At 49.5% G+C, this 15,957-nt stretch overlaps 5 protein-coding genes across 5 annotated transcripts; 4 read left to right on the plus strand and 1 right to left on the minus strand.

Annotated features, from left to right (window-relative positions):
• Positions 1-2,489: 2,489 nt before the first annotated feature.
• Positions 2,490-3,519, plus strand: EI90DRAFT_2942933 (aquaporin-like protein; the record flags this gene model as incomplete). Its single annotated transcript, XM_039055278.1, has 5 exons — positions 2,490-2,562; positions 2,699-2,827; positions 2,888-3,143; positions 3,254-3,385; positions 3,450-3,519. 5 exons carry the CDS (start codon positions 2,490-2,492, stop codon positions 3,517-3,519), a joined length of 660 nt encoding a protein of 219 aa, XP_038909559.1.
• A 904-nt stretch (positions 3,520-4,423) lies between these two features.
• Positions 4,424-8,715, plus strand: EI90DRAFT_3084997 (uncharacterized protein). The gene is made up of 9 exons (XM_039062104.1): positions 4,424-4,879; positions 4,939-5,140; positions 5,197-5,710; positions 5,770-7,756; positions 7,820-7,965; positions 8,018-8,162; positions 8,221-8,443; positions 8,495-8,588; positions 8,609-8,715. The coding sequence occupies exons 1-8, from the start codon at positions 4,663-4,665 to the stop codon at positions 8,562-8,564; spliced, it is 3,504 nt and encodes a 1,167-aa protein (XP_038909560.1). The 5' UTR covers positions 4,424-4,662; the 3' UTR covers positions 8,565-8,588; positions 8,609-8,715.
• Positions 8,609-10,893, minus strand: EI90DRAFT_3002647 (pre-mRNA processing factor 3-domain-containing protein). The gene is made up of 8 exons (XM_039056349.1): positions 10,624-10,893; positions 10,401-10,565; positions 10,138-10,347; positions 9,987-10,079; positions 9,730-9,933; positions 9,572-9,668; positions 9,297-9,510; positions 8,609-9,244 (listed from the first exon to the last, which is right to left on the minus strand). Exons 1-8 carry the CDS (start codon positions 10,840-10,842, stop codon positions 8,764-8,766), a joined length of 1,683 nt encoding a protein of 560 aa, XP_038909561.1. The 5' UTR covers positions 10,843-10,893; the 3' UTR covers positions 8,609-8,763.
• A 1,032-nt stretch (positions 10,894-11,925) lies between these two features.
• EI90DRAFT_2943117 (mitochondrial ribosomal protein L16) lies at positions 11,926-12,696 on the plus strand (the record flags this gene model as incomplete). Its single annotated transcript, XM_039055287.1, has 4 exons — positions 11,926-12,255; positions 12,312-12,382; positions 12,435-12,487; positions 12,542-12,696. The coding sequence occupies 4 exons, from the start codon at positions 11,926-11,928 to the stop codon at positions 12,694-12,696; spliced, it is 609 nt and encodes a 202-aa protein (XP_038909562.1).
• Positions 12,697-13,695: 999 nt separating this feature from the next.
• Positions 13,696-14,477, plus strand: EI90DRAFT_3085006 (uncharacterized protein; the record flags this gene model as incomplete). The annotated part of the gene is made up of 1 exon (XM_039062105.1): positions 13,696-14,477. A coding segment is annotated over exon 1 (515 nt), but the record flags the coding sequence as incomplete, so codon positions are not given.
• Between the last annotated feature and the right edge of the window lie 1,480 nt (positions 14,478-15,957).

Raw genomic sequence — 15,957 nt, forward strand, 5'->3', positions numbered from 1 at the left:
AGAAGTCTCGCAGGGTGCGGAGCGGGCGTGCGTACTGGTGGGCCCAGCTCAGGAGACAGTCCCTGGCCACTTAGACTGAAGTGGAAAAGGGTGTTATTATTATTAAAAGGGGAATGCTATGCTACTTACCTGAAGTGGAAAAGGGTGAGAAGAAGGCTACTTCTTCGGTTCCCACTTCAGGTATGTTTATATACATGCAGCTTGGGTCACATGACGGGTGCCACGTCATCCTCGCATACAGCCGTAGTCACCCAGGTGTCCCCATGGGGGATCCTGAGGGCGTCCGCTGTGAATGTGCAAGCTGGGCATAGCGGGGGGTTGCCTGAGGCGCCCAGGCTGGGCGTGTCATGAGCACGCTGCAGGTGGGTCAATGGTACATTGATACAGGGAAAGGTCGTCCATGTAGAATAAAGAGAAAATAAAGAGAAAGTGAAATAAGTGAAGAGGAAGTGAAATGAAGAAAGAAAGAAAGAGGAAGGGGGAGGAGGTAGGAGGAGACTGGGTGGCGGGGTACCAGGTGAAGTGGGGCCGGGTGGGGCCGGGTTAGGCGGGTGTGCCCTGACAAAGACCCTTCTGTGGAGGTCGAAGGTTCTGTGCTCAAGTGAAGTGAATGATGGCCACAAAGGATAACCATCAGCACTTGTGCTTACTTTGGAATGCCTCGACAACACTGATCTTTTTGCAATCCTTAACAGAGACAGTGTGCAGATATCTTTGAACATTGCATGAATGAGATGGCAAGTTGCTGGGTAACAATTGAGAAGTAGAAAGAATGCAGGGGGAAGATAATGTTGGAGAATATAATATGTTCCCAATAGTATAGAGTTTAACAGCCTATACCGGCATGGCTCAAGGGCAAGTAGTGTATGGATGCACGCTAGAGGTCCTGGGTTCGATACCAGGCTTGTCCATGATTTTATGTCCTTGCCACGTGACCTGGATTTGAAGCCATTTGAATTGGAGCTCCAGATAAGTCCAGTAGTCGCACCGGATACAATTTCGACAGATAAGAGTATAACTGAGAATGGATAATAATGGGAGGACCCTGGGTTATCCCAAATTGGCAATAATAGAGGACCTTGTCATCAAATGCATTCAATCAAGGTCGGAAAATTTACAAGACCCGCTACAGAGTAGCAGGAATTTGGCTAACTCAAGAAAAACCAAAAGTAAAATCAGCACAAGGGGAGTCGATTTTTTGAATCCTGTACTTGATTTTAGGAATTGGCACACAATCTTCCACTTAATGTGTTGTACAAGACAAATTACCACGGAAGAAATTGCAGATGGCACAAGCGTCAATTCTCTTCATAGATGTAGCATAAGTATATATGAAATGGTGTCCGAAAATACAGCAGTTGTGCAGCTTGCCACCCTCCCCTTCAACCCGGGGTTCAGCAATGGCTGAATCAACACCCCTTGAATCAGGAACCAAATGCCAAACCACATCATCTTGAGCTTGTGAGCCTAGCAGTGTTCATGTGATCGGATAGCAAGGTCATGGCTGCGAAGCAGCCTTTCTAGTATATGAGTGCCCTTCGGCTGCACTTTTGATCAAATGTCAGACCTTGACAGTGCCCACTGCATTGTATATGTACATTGGAATACTTGTTCCTTCGGCTGTGTCCTCTGTCTTGACTCTCCTGCCCCTCTCCCATCTTGTTTGAATCAAATTGCACTCCTAAGTCTTTTGACATTGCACTCTCGTGTGTTGCGCGAGATTGGACTATGCAAAAAACTCGGCGTGAACCCCCTAGACTTGAGCGACCGTGTCGGAACCGTCACAATTCGGTGTGAAGGTTAGAACCTTAAAGAGCGAGGCTTGAGAGTGAGAAACGGTCGTCCGGCACGTACGACCCACGCTGTTAGATGGTATTTCGGTCACTGAATTGAATCGTTATGGTCAGAGTGTTGGAGAGTCAAGGTGAAAATGAATCAAGCCATGACATATTCATATCAGGCACTTGTCGAGGTTACCTTGCAGAGGTGCCTATGACTAGGGATGTTGGATTGATTGAGCCATGAGTGCTACAGCTCAGCGGTGTACGTCACACCATATAAATCCTTTCAACAGTTACATCAGCTGATAGCGTTTCTAGGTTCCATCCTGTGTCTCCCCCGAGCCTCTCGTATCAATGGAGGTTTCAAGTTTACATGCAATTATGAGAACGCGACCCAATTTCATTATTTCAAATTTTATAGGCACAAGACCAAGGTGTCATCCCGCTTTCTTACATGGACAGTTGCATCTAGAACCGAGCTCTGCCTTATGACGCATAAAAGGCGACTGATAACTTCTTCCCTTTCGTGACTTTCACTATCGAAAAATCACTATGCCTCACTCATTGCTCCGATTTATCATCCGCGGTCCACGCGATTCCACCGACAAGCAAGAAACTTCACGATTTCATGATCAGCAAACTGACCCTGAGCAAGGTGGACCAAGAACGGCTTGGAGTCTAATGCCCAGTCGCCCTGCACACCGCAAAATGTACGATTATCTCGCCATGGTAGGCGAGTTTATAGGCACCTTCTTGTTCTTGTGGTTGGCGTTTACGGGAGGTGAGTCCATTGTGCCACGGTAATGTTACCCGCTACCAATGTATTTCCTTCTCCTTTGCAGCACAGTCGGCGAACCTGTATCGGGCGAATGTCGATGGCCAAGGTAAACCCAGATCCTTCGCTTTGTGATGAAGAGACAAATTATCCTACGCCAATGTTCCAGATAACACTACCATCCTCTTCATAGCCTTATCCTTTGGGATGGCGCTCACCGTGACTTGCTGGTGTTTTTTCCGCGTCACTGGGGCAGCTTTCAACCCTGCAGGTACATATCTTGCCTTCCTGAAACCCGTTTTGCGCGACAGTCCATCTCACTTGCCAATAGTCACCCTCTCGCTCTGGTTCATTGGCGGGATTACGACCTTTCGCGCCATTCTCGTTTTCTTTGCCCAAATGATTGGGGGCATTGCAGCAGCGGCTATCTCGAAGGGGCTGACGGTCCAGCGTGGCCCTATCGGATTCTCCGTCGTCAACAAAACGGCCAACGGAGTGAGCAACGGGCAAGCCCTTGGTATCGAGATGTTCACTACCTCTGTACTCGTGTTTTCTGTATTAATGCTGGCGGCCGAAAAGCATCGAAGGTGTGCAGAATGCTTCTACGGTTTTCTACCTCCAACGATTTTCGTTTCCGTATTACGCATTTGACCCTTGGACAATGAAAACCTTCGTTCGTGCCTGTTGGTTTGGTCAGTACCTTTCTTGCTCCGGTGTGCATTGGATTGGCTCTGTTCATAGGACATCTTGCGAGTATTGGGTGGACAGGAGCCGGTATGAACCCAGCGAGATCGTTTGGTCCATCCGTTGTCAATGGGGATTTCCCTAGGTGCGCATGCCACCTATGTCTCCCGTTTAGGTTCCACCTGATTATTCCTGCCCCTTTCTCCTAGCAACGCGTGGGTCTACTACCTTGGACAACTCTTGGGGGCTTTCCTCGCTACACTTATCTGTGCGTCATGATGAGTCAAGTGTGGTTGTGTTGGGACCGAAATGCATTTGATGCTTCCGCAGATGCGTTGTTGAAGCACCTTGACTATTCTGAAATAGCACCGAATGTTGACACGGCCAACCCAGCTGAATCGGCCGTCATGCACAATGCACCCATTACTGGAGCAATGGCTGCGTAAGTTGTACAATTCTTTTTCCTGCTCCATTCAGGCCGTCGACCTTTCCCTCTTAGTGCTAGAGTTCTTCCACCTGACATGATTAGCCAGCAGAGACAACAACGGCGGTCGTATGCTATTTCCGATGTAAATTCGAGTGAAAATAGGGACATGACAGTGACAGCCATGGAAAAGAGGCCAGAACCCGCCGATCCGGATCACACTAACGGTTCTGAGGTACACAATACCCACGAGCATCATGCGAGATCCGAAGGGGATGACGAAGATTTGCGCGAGGTGAAGTATTAACATCACGAGCAAGGAATGAAAGCTGTTTTTCAAGTGATTGATCTGGATTTCTTCTGATCATCGGGGTGGTGTGTCTCTGCCCGTTGATGTTTCTGCTCCGTGTTGTTCGTGCGTACATTGTACCTCCGCCACTGGATTGTATGCCATTACTTTGGTTTGCAGCTCATTCGTGGATTCCATGTAGCCGCTGCTGAATTGTCCTTGAGCTGTCCTATAATATAGAGTACATCTAACTGACAAGAACGCAGAGTCGATGTGCGCCACATTCTTTGTACACCAATCGGGAATCGCGGCCTGCGCGTTGTATATCCCATTTCCTTTGCCACTGTGCTAGGATTTGCTAAATCACGAAGTTGGACAGGTCTTGGAACCTGGAATCTTGACGTTTAATTCTACGGCTGGGAGGCTGGTCGCCTGCATCAATTACATAATATCTGCCCATTTATTAAGTACCCTGTTTCAACCCATTCTTTGTTGGCGCACCCGCGTTGACGGTCGTGGATTTCTGGGCTCTGACTTCTTCACAGAAGCCATAATTGCTGCTAGACTCACGGTACACGCGAAGGTGACGCGAATTCTCTCTTTCTTTCTCATACCTTTCCGCCAGCGCATTCCGAACATCTCGCGTCCAACACCACTTCGATCACGATCTCACGAACATCTTACATCTTTCGAACCACTTTTAAAAAATATGAATGTCATCAATTCTGGGGGAGATGACCAACATTATGTTACAAATACATCTAGAGTCAAGCCGATCTCTCCACCCCGTCTGAAACGCAAGAAGGATGGAGCGACCCGATACGAGAAGGAAATTGCAGGTTCCCCGAAGCCCCCTGATGACTTTACGGAGAGGAGGTGGGTTGGTCCTTGGTTGATGGGCGAAACAATTGGGAAAGGCGCGAGTGGTAAGTTTTCACGCTCTATGTCAATCCTACTATGATGCCTGTTCATCTATGGCTCCTAGGACGTGTCCGCCTCGCCAAGAATCGGCACACGGGGAAGATTGCGGCTATCAAGATAGTGCCCAAGCTTCGATCGGATGGTAGTGTTGACGCCAAGGCGGAAAAGGTTATGCAAAGCATTCGCCGAGAAATGGTGGTCTTGAAGCTCATTCACCATCCCCATATCATGCACATGTACGACGTTTATGAGAATGAAGACGAGCTGTGAGTGTTCCATTAATTATCGTGGCGGAAGGTTTGGCATAGCAGTTTCCTGGCAGTTATTTGTTGTTGGAATATGTGGAAGGAGGAGAGCTCTTCGACCATCTCGTATCCAAAGGGCGTCTACCCCTCCAAGAAGCTCTCTGTTACTTCAAACAAATTATCAGCGGTGTGGACTATTGTCACCAGTTTAATATTTGCCATCGTGACCTTAAGCCGGAGAATCTGTTACTCAACGCTAATCGTAATATCAAGATAGCAGATTTTGGCATGGCTGCCCTGGAGCTCCACGGAGGGACAGGGTTCCTCCAGACGAGCTGCGGTAGCCCGCATTATGCGAGCCCCGAGATCGTTGCGGGGAAGGCTTACCATGGTGCAGCTTCCGATATCTGGTCTTGCGGTGTTGTCTTGTATGCCCTCTTGACAGGATGTCTGCCTTTCGACCATCCAGATATCGGCGAACTTCTCAAACGTGTTCGCTCAGGACGGTTCAAGATGCCCAGAGATATACCTCATGATGCTAAGGATCTCCTTGCTCGCATGTTGGTGGTCGCACCAGGACGACGTATCTCGGTAAGGTCCCTAACAAGCATTCATCCCTACGCATCACATGAATGGCTACCGTTACCTAGATGCGCAGGATTTTAGCTCATCCGTTCTTCAATCTTGAATTTACTGTCAAGGTCCCCCTTATATCACCACCCCCCTTTTCCGCGCTGGCTCGGCCACTTGAGTCAGAATCACACATTGATCTCCTTATTCTTGAGAATCTGACGACCCTATTTCGGGGAGTATCTCAACGAGAGATTGTGAAGTCCTTGGTTTCGCCGGAGAAGACATGGGAGAAGGCTTTCTATCATCTCTTAAAAGACTACGCAGAGCGTCAATCCGAGGAATATGGTAATGGGATGTCATTTATTGACCCCACTGGAAAGGAAGATCCAATCATCATGTCGACATCTTTGGCAAGAAATCGTTCGTCTCTTCAAAGCAATGGACCTAATGGGACAATAAAAGCCAGATATGCGGCTTCCTCGGTGTCTGCGAGCCCTGATCAAGCACGATACACTCTTAGGGAAAATTCTATCCCTTCCGAAAGTGTGAATCGCTCTGAGGGAACCAAGGCTAGTCTGGGATCAGTCGCGCAGCACGCAGCCCGTGTGGACAGTGCCTCTACCTCTTCGAGCTCTCGTCGTTGGTCCCGAGCAGACATTGGGGGACCACGTCCGCGATCCATTTCGGAGGTGCCAGATGGTTACCCAGCTGTGTCCACGCCACAACCTAGAGTTCTTCCTACGGTTGCAGAGACTGAAGCTACTGCCGAGAAACCCTCACCCTCACCAGGTACGCCAAAGGTCTTCAAGGTCCCTGAACCGAGAGTAGTGAATCCGGAATATCCCGCTCGCCCTGCCCCACAACGAATTCTTACAGAGCCTACGAGTTCGTTTAGCTCGAATCTGCCAGCTTCAGAGCTGTATGAAACTCACCATGCGTATGCGCATGACAATTTTCCTAAAGAGTCTAGCCCTGTTTCGCCTCCTTTGAGGTCTGTTAACCCTTCTGGCAACCGTGCTCGTATCGTACAGCGCCTCACCGAGCAGCGACTTCGAAATGCTACAATCATGGGTACGAGTGGTATTCATTCTAATGGTGCTCCTTTGGTTGGTTTAGGAATCGCGCTCCCCGACCAGAATCGAACCTCTGTTACGCAAGATGTGCGCCTCCCTGCTGAAGTATCTTCTCGTCTTGGTACCCCTCCTGCTGGTCCTCGTCCCTTTCCTCCGCCTAAATCCCCTCGCCACGTTCCTTTGACATTTTCTCCTGATCTCAACAACACGAATTCCACTGCGATCGCATCAGAATCTCCCAAAGTATCTCCTCGGCGTCGCGCTACGGAATCCCAGGCGACTCGGGAGGCTCCTACCGTTGCTGTCTTCAAGAGATCTTCGCTTGCTGTGCCTAAATCCTCTGTCGCACATCAGGAGCATGCGCATCCTGGTTATCCGTCCCCACCTCCTTCACAAGTTAGTGTGCAAGAAACATTTTCCGTTTTTCAACAGTCTCCAGTCTTCACGGAACGTTTTTCGCTTAACCTTGATGCTATGATGTCTTCGTTTCGCCCTCCCAGAAGTATTGGTCTGAATGTGGATGGCTTCGTAGGAGTCGGATCTTGCAATGATGACTCCGTGTCCGCGAAGGACGGGTCCGTGCTACTGGGGGACAGCAAGGCGGAGAATTCGAAGCTTGCAGATGACTTGAACATTGACAAGAGTTCCACCTGGGGAGTTGATCGAAATTCGAAGCCGAGCATCGCGTCTTCAAGCCTCAGATCCCATGATCGTGATGGTAGTGTATCTAGCCCACTAACCAGCCTTCCCAGCGCTAGAAGGGAAGAGGCACACTCAATACTCCATTCTGGGGCGGGATTACCCAAGGCTCCAGTTCTTGCCACTGACCAATCCAACTCTGTTCCGTCTGCGGGCCCTCAGAAAGGGACGGATATATTATCTAGCTCAAAGGAAACGTCGTCTCAAAAGGAAAACTCGCCGTTTCCTTCTCAGAACAGCGAGATACATGAGGGAGAACCCAGGGGAGATCGTCTGGAAGCCAAGCCGAGGCGTACGTCAATGTCCGTCACCGAAATTGCCGAGATACTCAGTACTCCTGTGTCCTGTTTGATAGCTTGTCCCTTGGATTTGAGCAAGCCAAACAAGAAGCAAAACCGTACCTCCGTTGTCATGCCTTCAACCCCAATGACTGCTCCAGCTGCAGTCTTTGAGCCTGTGGGAATTAGCTGGTTTGCTCAGCTCTTCAACGTTAAGCCTGCTGTAAGTCGTAATTCCATCTTTGAGTACTTTCTAAACCTAGGCCCATCTTTAGGCCTATGTGTTCCAGTCCCAGGATACCTGCGAGAAGGCCCGAATGGAATGTGCTCGTATCCTGCGTTCGTTTGGGGCTTTAGTTGACGAAGCCGATACGTCGGAGACCAATGGTATGTTGAGATGTCATATCAACTACATGCGTGGTGAGGCTCCTGCATTTCTTTCCTTGATTGGAAAGTTGATAAACATCTCCGCGACAAGGGCCCACCGGAAAAACTGTCATCAGTAAAGCGGTTACTTTCCGAGTCCAGATCGCTCCCAAAAGCATCAATCCTTCACTCTCCGCGATCGCTTCTCCCCTATTGAACACCGGGAACACGCTCGCCTCACCCTCATTTGAAGGTTGTACGGTTTCGCTCATTCAGGAGCGAGGTGCAAAGTCTTCACTTGAGGTTGTTGCTGTCCGACTTCGACAGGATTGGAGGTTTGTAAATGGCAAGTAGTGATTGTTTCTTGATTGCTGACACATTATCAGACTGGACTCTTTACGCCACGGGGAAGTTCCTGGGACTCCGCGACAAGCAGCGCGCTTTTTCCGCACTTGAGCAGTTAACTCCCACCTGCATACTTGGGGTTGTGCCGGGGTAGCAGATTCTCTTCATGTTTTGAAGGCTCCCACTCAGAGTAAAGTACGACATTTGGATGTATCATAAGCACTCGATTTGTAATTTTATGTACTTTGTCGGGGAAAAATTGGATGAGATATCGGGCTAACTTCTCGCTCGCCGAGGACAAGGCATACAATCAGAGCTCTTCCTCAGGAATGAACGACTTCGCAAGATCCCAATGGCCCATCCATCTGGGGCCCAATGCATCCTTGGCAATCGTGTCGGTTGGGCAATTTCGGACCTTGAATGCCTTGAATGCCCGGTCTCGCAAGGGACCCTCCCACGTCAGGTCGCACCGGTTATCTTCCAATGAAACCTCCTCGTCTTCGCCTTCGTGGTTCTGATTGAAAAGAATCTCCTCTTCTTCCAGTGGATTGAGTGGCTTTTCTTCAGTTTCGCCTCCGCCTTCATCGTCATCTCCATGACGAGCTTGAGCAGCTTGGGTCCAGTTAATACGGACCGTCATGAGTCGATTATATTGCTTGATGGCTTTCGCCGAACCCTCCACGATGACGAGATTGTAGTTCGGGTTGAAGAGTGTAATACCCGTAAGTCCACACTGTTCAGCGTTCTTTCGCACTTTGAATCTGTGGGATGGATCCTTGAGTGTTTTAATTCTGGAGCATTAGTCAGCAACTGGGGGGCCCGCATGGCAGGAATGAACACAACTTGTACACTGCTCCGAACAAGCCCTTCTTCTCTTCTTCTAGCTTCTTGTTTTCAATCTTCTGCCTGCGCTGCTCGTCCGTGAGTTTGCGACTTTCGTTCATTTTATCGTGAGCGAGCTTGCGCATCGCAACTTCACGCCGAACACGCGCTTCGACCTTGGTTGGATCTTGAACAGCATCAGAAGTTAGAACCTTCATTAGGTTCGCGAGGCGAACTGATGGGAATGTCATCCTAACGTGAACCACTGGACAGCTAAATGCTTGTGAAATGCATACCTTTAGGCGGATCTGGTGGGATGAGACCCATACGAATACGATCTTGTTTGTCTTGCTGCTCGGCCTTCCGGCGGTTCCGGCGTATCTTTTTCGTTTCCTACGGGGGGTATAAAGTTTCATCAATGAAACCGGATATAGTTACGCAACTGGAACCCCACCGTCTTCGTGAGTTTCAAGGGCTTCAGTGGGACTGCGTTCTTGTCCCATGGCGCTGGAATTGGTATGGGATGCTGGACATACTCATTAATGGGCGAATCCTCAGTCCTGATCTTGACCACGTCCATCCCAAGGTCGAGGTCGTCGTATGTCTTATTTGGCAATAGTGCAACATCCCACCATTCAACTTCAGGCGGGGCTTCACTCTAATGAATAACTAAGTAGGCGAAGGGAACTTGTAAAGGCTACAGCAACATACTCTAATATTCTTCTCCAGAACCTCAAACTCGCTGTCGAGACCAGCCTTTGCAGCGCGTTCGGCGATTCGCTGCTTGATGGCCCCGAGTTGAGCCTAATGCGAGAGAGGATAAGCCGACGCATAGAGTATGGATCATATGAGTGACACGCACCTCTTTCCTCATCTGCTCCGCCAGCTGGACGTACTTGCCTTTGGGGTTGAATCGGAAAGTACCGCCAACGCGCATTCTCGGAGCACCTTGAAATCCGCCTTCGAGTGTTGTGGACGTTGTGGCGTACGGATTGGAAGGCTCAGCAGTGGATGGCGGGCGAGAAGGGGGAGTGGGTGGTGCAGGCGACGCTGAGGCTATCCTTGCATTCGCCTGATGAACAAATAAGCGACGGGCATACATTGGATAGATATACACCGATCTACCTTGATAGACGCAAATTTTGGCTGCATAGGTTTGTAGCGATCTTTGCTGGATTGCGGCGCCAATGGTGCAGGATCTAATAGGAGCGGATGAACTGCTGTCTTGAGTCCGCTTCCCACCGGAGCAGGTTCAGGTACCACTTTTTTTTTCCCAGCTGTAGGAAGGGACTGTGTGGGGTGCTATCAGAAGGCAACATAGGGTTATGATGCAGCTGGGGCGACTGACGAGATACGGGTTCTGTTGTACCGCTTTGTTCGCCAGACTTGTAGCGGCAAGCCTCTTGGCTTCCGCTACTTGTCTAGCCATCTCAGTAAGGTTGAGGGTGGGTGTCGTAGCTGCCGCTGGACGAGCAGGTAACGAGGCGGAGGTTGAAGAGAGCGCCGGGACTGTGAACTGAGAGGGAGATGGGCCACCTAACTTCTTGCCTACACCGAAAGAAGCCATCTTCGCCGCAATCTCAGCCTTCGCTTTAGCAATTCGTTCTTCATGCGAGAGCTGAGAGCAGAAATTAGTGTTGAGCGACGTGTTGGACGACCAGTGTAGTGAACTCACAGCTGCGTTAGAAGATTGAATACCGGACGACTCAGCCTATTTATGCGAAAAGAAGTTATAGAGTGGGTTGTCAGGTTGCAAGACACGACATTTACCTTCATTATGGAGATAGGGACTTACCAGATCACTACACAAATACTAACGTCAGTGAAATGGATTAGATACATGCATGCCGAACTGACCTTTTCATCTTCTTCGACACATTTCCAGCATCGTTGGGTGCCGGGCGCTTGGACATGGCACTGGAACGTGAGCGTTGGACCGTCTGGTCGTCGTTCCTGGAGTCAGATGTCGGAAATCGGGAATCGCCGTATTTCTAAATTGTCATGTTTGTAGCAACATGACATTTACGTGGGGCCAATTGTGTGCATATGCAAGCCGTAAGTACATAAAATACACTTGTGTGCAGCTGGACGGACACAACGGTGTAATAATACAGATGTAGAACAAACGTGTCCATGATGGGGGAAAGAATAGGTGCGAAGTTCAGGACATCACTATGGAAGGGTGAGGGGAAGGAGAGGGACTGAACGCTATGACGTGGTCAGGTTATATGTGTGTTGGGTTTACAGGGAATGCGATATATAACTTGCGATGTGCAAGCACGGTAATCATAGACAACTTCATCTGGACTGGGTGCGACCCTACTGGTTGACCAATGTAGAGCGACCAGTGGATGGGGCATGCATTTGACTAAGCGTCAGAACCTCGCGCATGGCTCTTGACATGCGGGGCTGGATCGAGGGCCCATCTGTGTGTGCCCTAACATGACATGTCAAGGTGTCAAAACACCATTGTAACGATTCATAACACCCTCTAATGCCATCATGAAAATTGTAACGTGTTCGCAATGCTTCGCAAAGATCCATAACGCGTTCGCAACACCTCCTAAAAATCCGCAACGCCTCGTAGCGTACAACATGTCAAGTACAACGAAATCGTTCCAGACACGTGACCTGGCACCAATATTCATTAATGCCGGTGATCCAGTCCTTCTTCAAGAGAGTTCTCAGCCTTCCGTCTCCTGTACTATGGCAGGTGCGCCATCGCTCTGAGCTAGCGCCCCGTAAGGTCAAATACAGGAAAGCTCATAAGGGCCGTGTCATCCTTCCCACTGGTGGCTCAACCAAGGGGACCACCCTCCAATTCGGAGATTATGGCATCCGCATAGTTGGTGATGAAGGTGGGCGCATTACCGCCAAACAACTCCAAAGCGCCGATAATGCTTTGAAGCGGAAGCTGAAAGTGGTCAAAGGCTCAAATGTTTGGATGCGTGTCTTTCCTGATATACCAGTCTGTGTGAAGGTAAGCTGTAACGAAGTGAAGGCTCCACCCTATTGGTACAATGAGGCTTTTCTTAGGGAAATGAGACGCGCATGGGCAAGGGAAAAGGGAGCTTTGAATATTGGGCATGCAGGCATGTCACTGTTCCGTTGAGGGACTTGGGTATTTCTTACTTCTATAGATAGAGCTGCCCCGGGTAGGGTTATTTTCGAAGTAGGAGGAGGGGGTTTGCGAGAGGAGATAGCACGAGAAGGTATACGGACAGTCATTTTCCTGTACTGTCGCCTTTCCTGATCGTTCTATGCAGCCCTCAAACTGGCCGCTGTTAGGTTGCCTTTCAGAACGGAATTTATCACACCCGCGTCCCCGCCTAGACTTGGGAATCTACTGGTTCCTCTCCCGACGCCTTCCACTGAATCTTCGTTTTCACTTGTAAATGTCCCAACCGATAATGCCTCATAATAGACACCATCGTTTTGACCATTCCCAGCGAGTAATTGGCTCATGTTGCAGGGTTTTTTGCGTGTTGGTTTCGCCCAAGTGGTTACTTATCATGCCGTGGATCCAAAACGAATGCTCGCACAGCAATTTTTAGTCAAGGTTCAGCAAGCTAAACCTTTGCTTTCAGGAGAACCCTCATAGAAACACTGGATCATCTTTGCCGGAGTCGGCTGTTGATTTCTATTGGGCTGCGTCTAAACAGTACTCCCGCTGGCAATTCTTGGGTCGGTCAACTAGAGATTTCACGTAATTGCTGTCAAACAATTTCCCTCGATCGGCTTGGTGTCATCATGTTTGGAGGCTCGTTATTCCTGTCGATCAGGGCTTGTCCTTGTCCGCCTCGCCACGGCTCCGCGCTTATGGCATACCTGGTCTCGAATCCAGGAATTGGGAGTACTTCCGCGCACCATTGACATCTAAGAGGGATTGCGGCCTTCCATCCCTATGAGCTGGCGTGGTTTGTGTTCTACACCAATGCTGATGACATGCTGAATTGCCCACATGATTATTCATCGATATCTCATGTCTTCGTGCTGTTTTGTGTTCCGGGTGACCTTTTTCGTTCAAAGTCATCTTTGGGGATAATGTGTGGGACAAACTGGTGCGAAGTAGTAGATCCGCAGGGAAGGTAGGAGTGCATATTTGTTGTCGCAAGGGAACATTCCTGAAACTTTGGGTCGCACCTAGCCAAAAAAGTCTCCGTTGTCAGCTACTGCTAAGCCACTTGTACTATTAGGGTTTCCTTCAAACTGAATGGTTGAGCTTGCAGTGCCTTTGGTGCGCGGATAGTGAAATTTACCGACAGAGGGAACATAACTATCAATCGAATCCGTCTACATAATTGTTGTGGCACTCCGCCCTCTGGGACCCTCTCGGCACGCTCTGTGAGTGTATGTTTTTGCTGCCACTGGATCAAAGGACTGTATCTAAAGCATTCACATTGCCCCAAAATTAAGCACTACTGGGCGAAAAATGTCATTTTCTTTGTTGAGTTGCACCAGATACAACTACAGGAATACACAAAGAATCCAGGACAAAAGCAAGGAGAAATACAGGAAACACGCAACTAAACGGAAAACGTATAGGAGACAGGGAAGATGCGGTACCAATAACAGACGGGTTACGGCACAGCTAAAAGGCCACAGGGCCACGGTTGGAGGCGGTAGGGAAGGAGAGGTGCGCGAAAACGGAGGATTACGCCGAGGAAGCAGACTTGAAAGCAAGGTTACGAACACAACAGTGGACTCACGGAAGTGCGCGTTGAACAACACGGGGGCGCAAGGTAACTTGGGCAGCATACATGAGTTACGAGCCCCGTCGCACGAAGGGGGCAACTTAAACTCCCAGCGGACATTTGCAAAGCTGAAAGGTAGGTTAGGACCCAGGGAGGCTGACGTCCATCATGCTCCATCAGCACTGCGGCATTGCAGAGCGAGGTGGCCCCCTCTGGGCTGCCCTTTTGGATCTGGTCACCAGCTGACCTTTAATTTCTCACGAAGATGCAAAGAGAAGCGCCGCAAGCTCGACGATTGTTGCGCACATGCGATTTGCAAGGCAGATCGATCCACAAGGGAGGGATCAGTAGCGTTACGGGCTTCTTATAAGCTTCTTGGCCGGATGGGGGTTTATCACGACAGCGATACCTTATCTGGCGGGGCGTAGAGAGAATTGAATGGATCAGCGACTCGCAACAGCGGAAGAGTCAGAAGGCCGCGGAAGTCGAAGCGAGACCTGCCAACATTGCAAAACATTGGCCTGCACACTAGACCAAATATGGAACACGGAAAGTCCCCGATTGCGTCTTGGTGGGAAGTTTGTGGTCACCAGTGGTAGACACGAGAGTATTACCCAGTTAGAAACAGAAGCGTGCCTAAACAATCGGAATCAACATCCGACTACTCTATGCAGGGGGGAACACTGCTAGGGTATATTTACTGGATACTGGGGGAGTAGCTAGCCTTCTGGGTTTCGAATAAAGACAAATGAGCATCAGAAAGCATGGAGTCACGAGTCCCGTCTGCCCAGACAAACAAAGCCACTCATTGGGTTAGACCGTCAGAGTTTAAAATGGGCTCTTGTCGTGGCTCTTCGGTTTGTGGCGTACTGTGTCGCGGGGCGCTGTAAGATTACGAACTAAGGGGAACTGATCATATAGTCTTCCAGAGACTGAAGGTGATCTTCTCGGTTCACACTTGATGGACCCGTGAATAAAGGCAAGGTCATCTGTAACCAGGTCACCAGCTGTAGATGAGATTGTCTGGGTCAAGGCTGATAGACCATGACTCGATCGGTACGATGTAGATCGGAAGCAGACTTTTTCCATTATCGGATAATACTCGTTTGAGAGGGAGAAAACTCAAACAAGAGATTGCTTCTAAAATGATGGGATCATCGCAGGGGCGGACAAATCGTAGTCCGTCCGACACGAAGCGATGAGACAAAGGAGTTTCCTTAATGCCATGCTGGTAGGCTGCCCGCGAGCAGTGCAGGGGAGCATAATGAAGGGTCACATTCCAAGTCATAAACCAGCCCCTGGCATTCCGCAGCGCCATGATATGGGAAGAGCACCAGTCGAATCCAGATGGGGCTACGACGGTGAATCGCGAGTGCAGCTAAGAAATGACAAGCAAAGCTGGAATGCCGCGTCATGATACATCCTTTGTTGCAGTATAGTACCAGTGACTCGATCGCTTCCTGGAGACTCGTTGACCACTAGGGTGGGTCCAAATTTGGCTGGAATCGCCAACCGTACCACTCCGTGGCCCGTGGATTAGACTCGCTTATCATTCGAGATGATTCTGTTCTTCTGGACACCCGATGACGTTTCAGGATTTGTATCAATCAAGGCAACTCCGTACATGCCGGCTCTCCCCGTATCGATTTCATGCCTCGGAACTCGGTGGCATCTCGCATATCCAGAGACCGCTTGTACTTCCATATTTAGTTGCAGATCGTGCCACATTGATTCACACCGCAATACCATCGATAGTTACGTGCGATCAGACAACACAACCATCCTTCCATACATTCGTCTCCGAGTATGAGAGGAGCTGTCTTTAAATAGACGCTAAGAAACAAACGACGTCGTGTCATTATCCACCCCTTGACTGAGTTACGCCACTCCACCTACACCTTTGTTATCGATTTTGGCTCACTATCGACACTGGTGACACGGTGGGCAAGTACAGGTAAGGGGGCCAAATGTGCTATCCGTTTCCAGTT

Source organism: Cantharellus anzutake (assembly GCF_015039405.1).
Source record: "Cantharellus anzutake strain C23 chromosome Unknown EI90scaffold_107, whole genome shotgun sequence".
Lineage (NCBI taxonomy): Eukaryota > Fungi > Basidiomycota > Agaricomycetes > Cantharellales > Hydnaceae > Cantharellus > Cantharellus anzutake.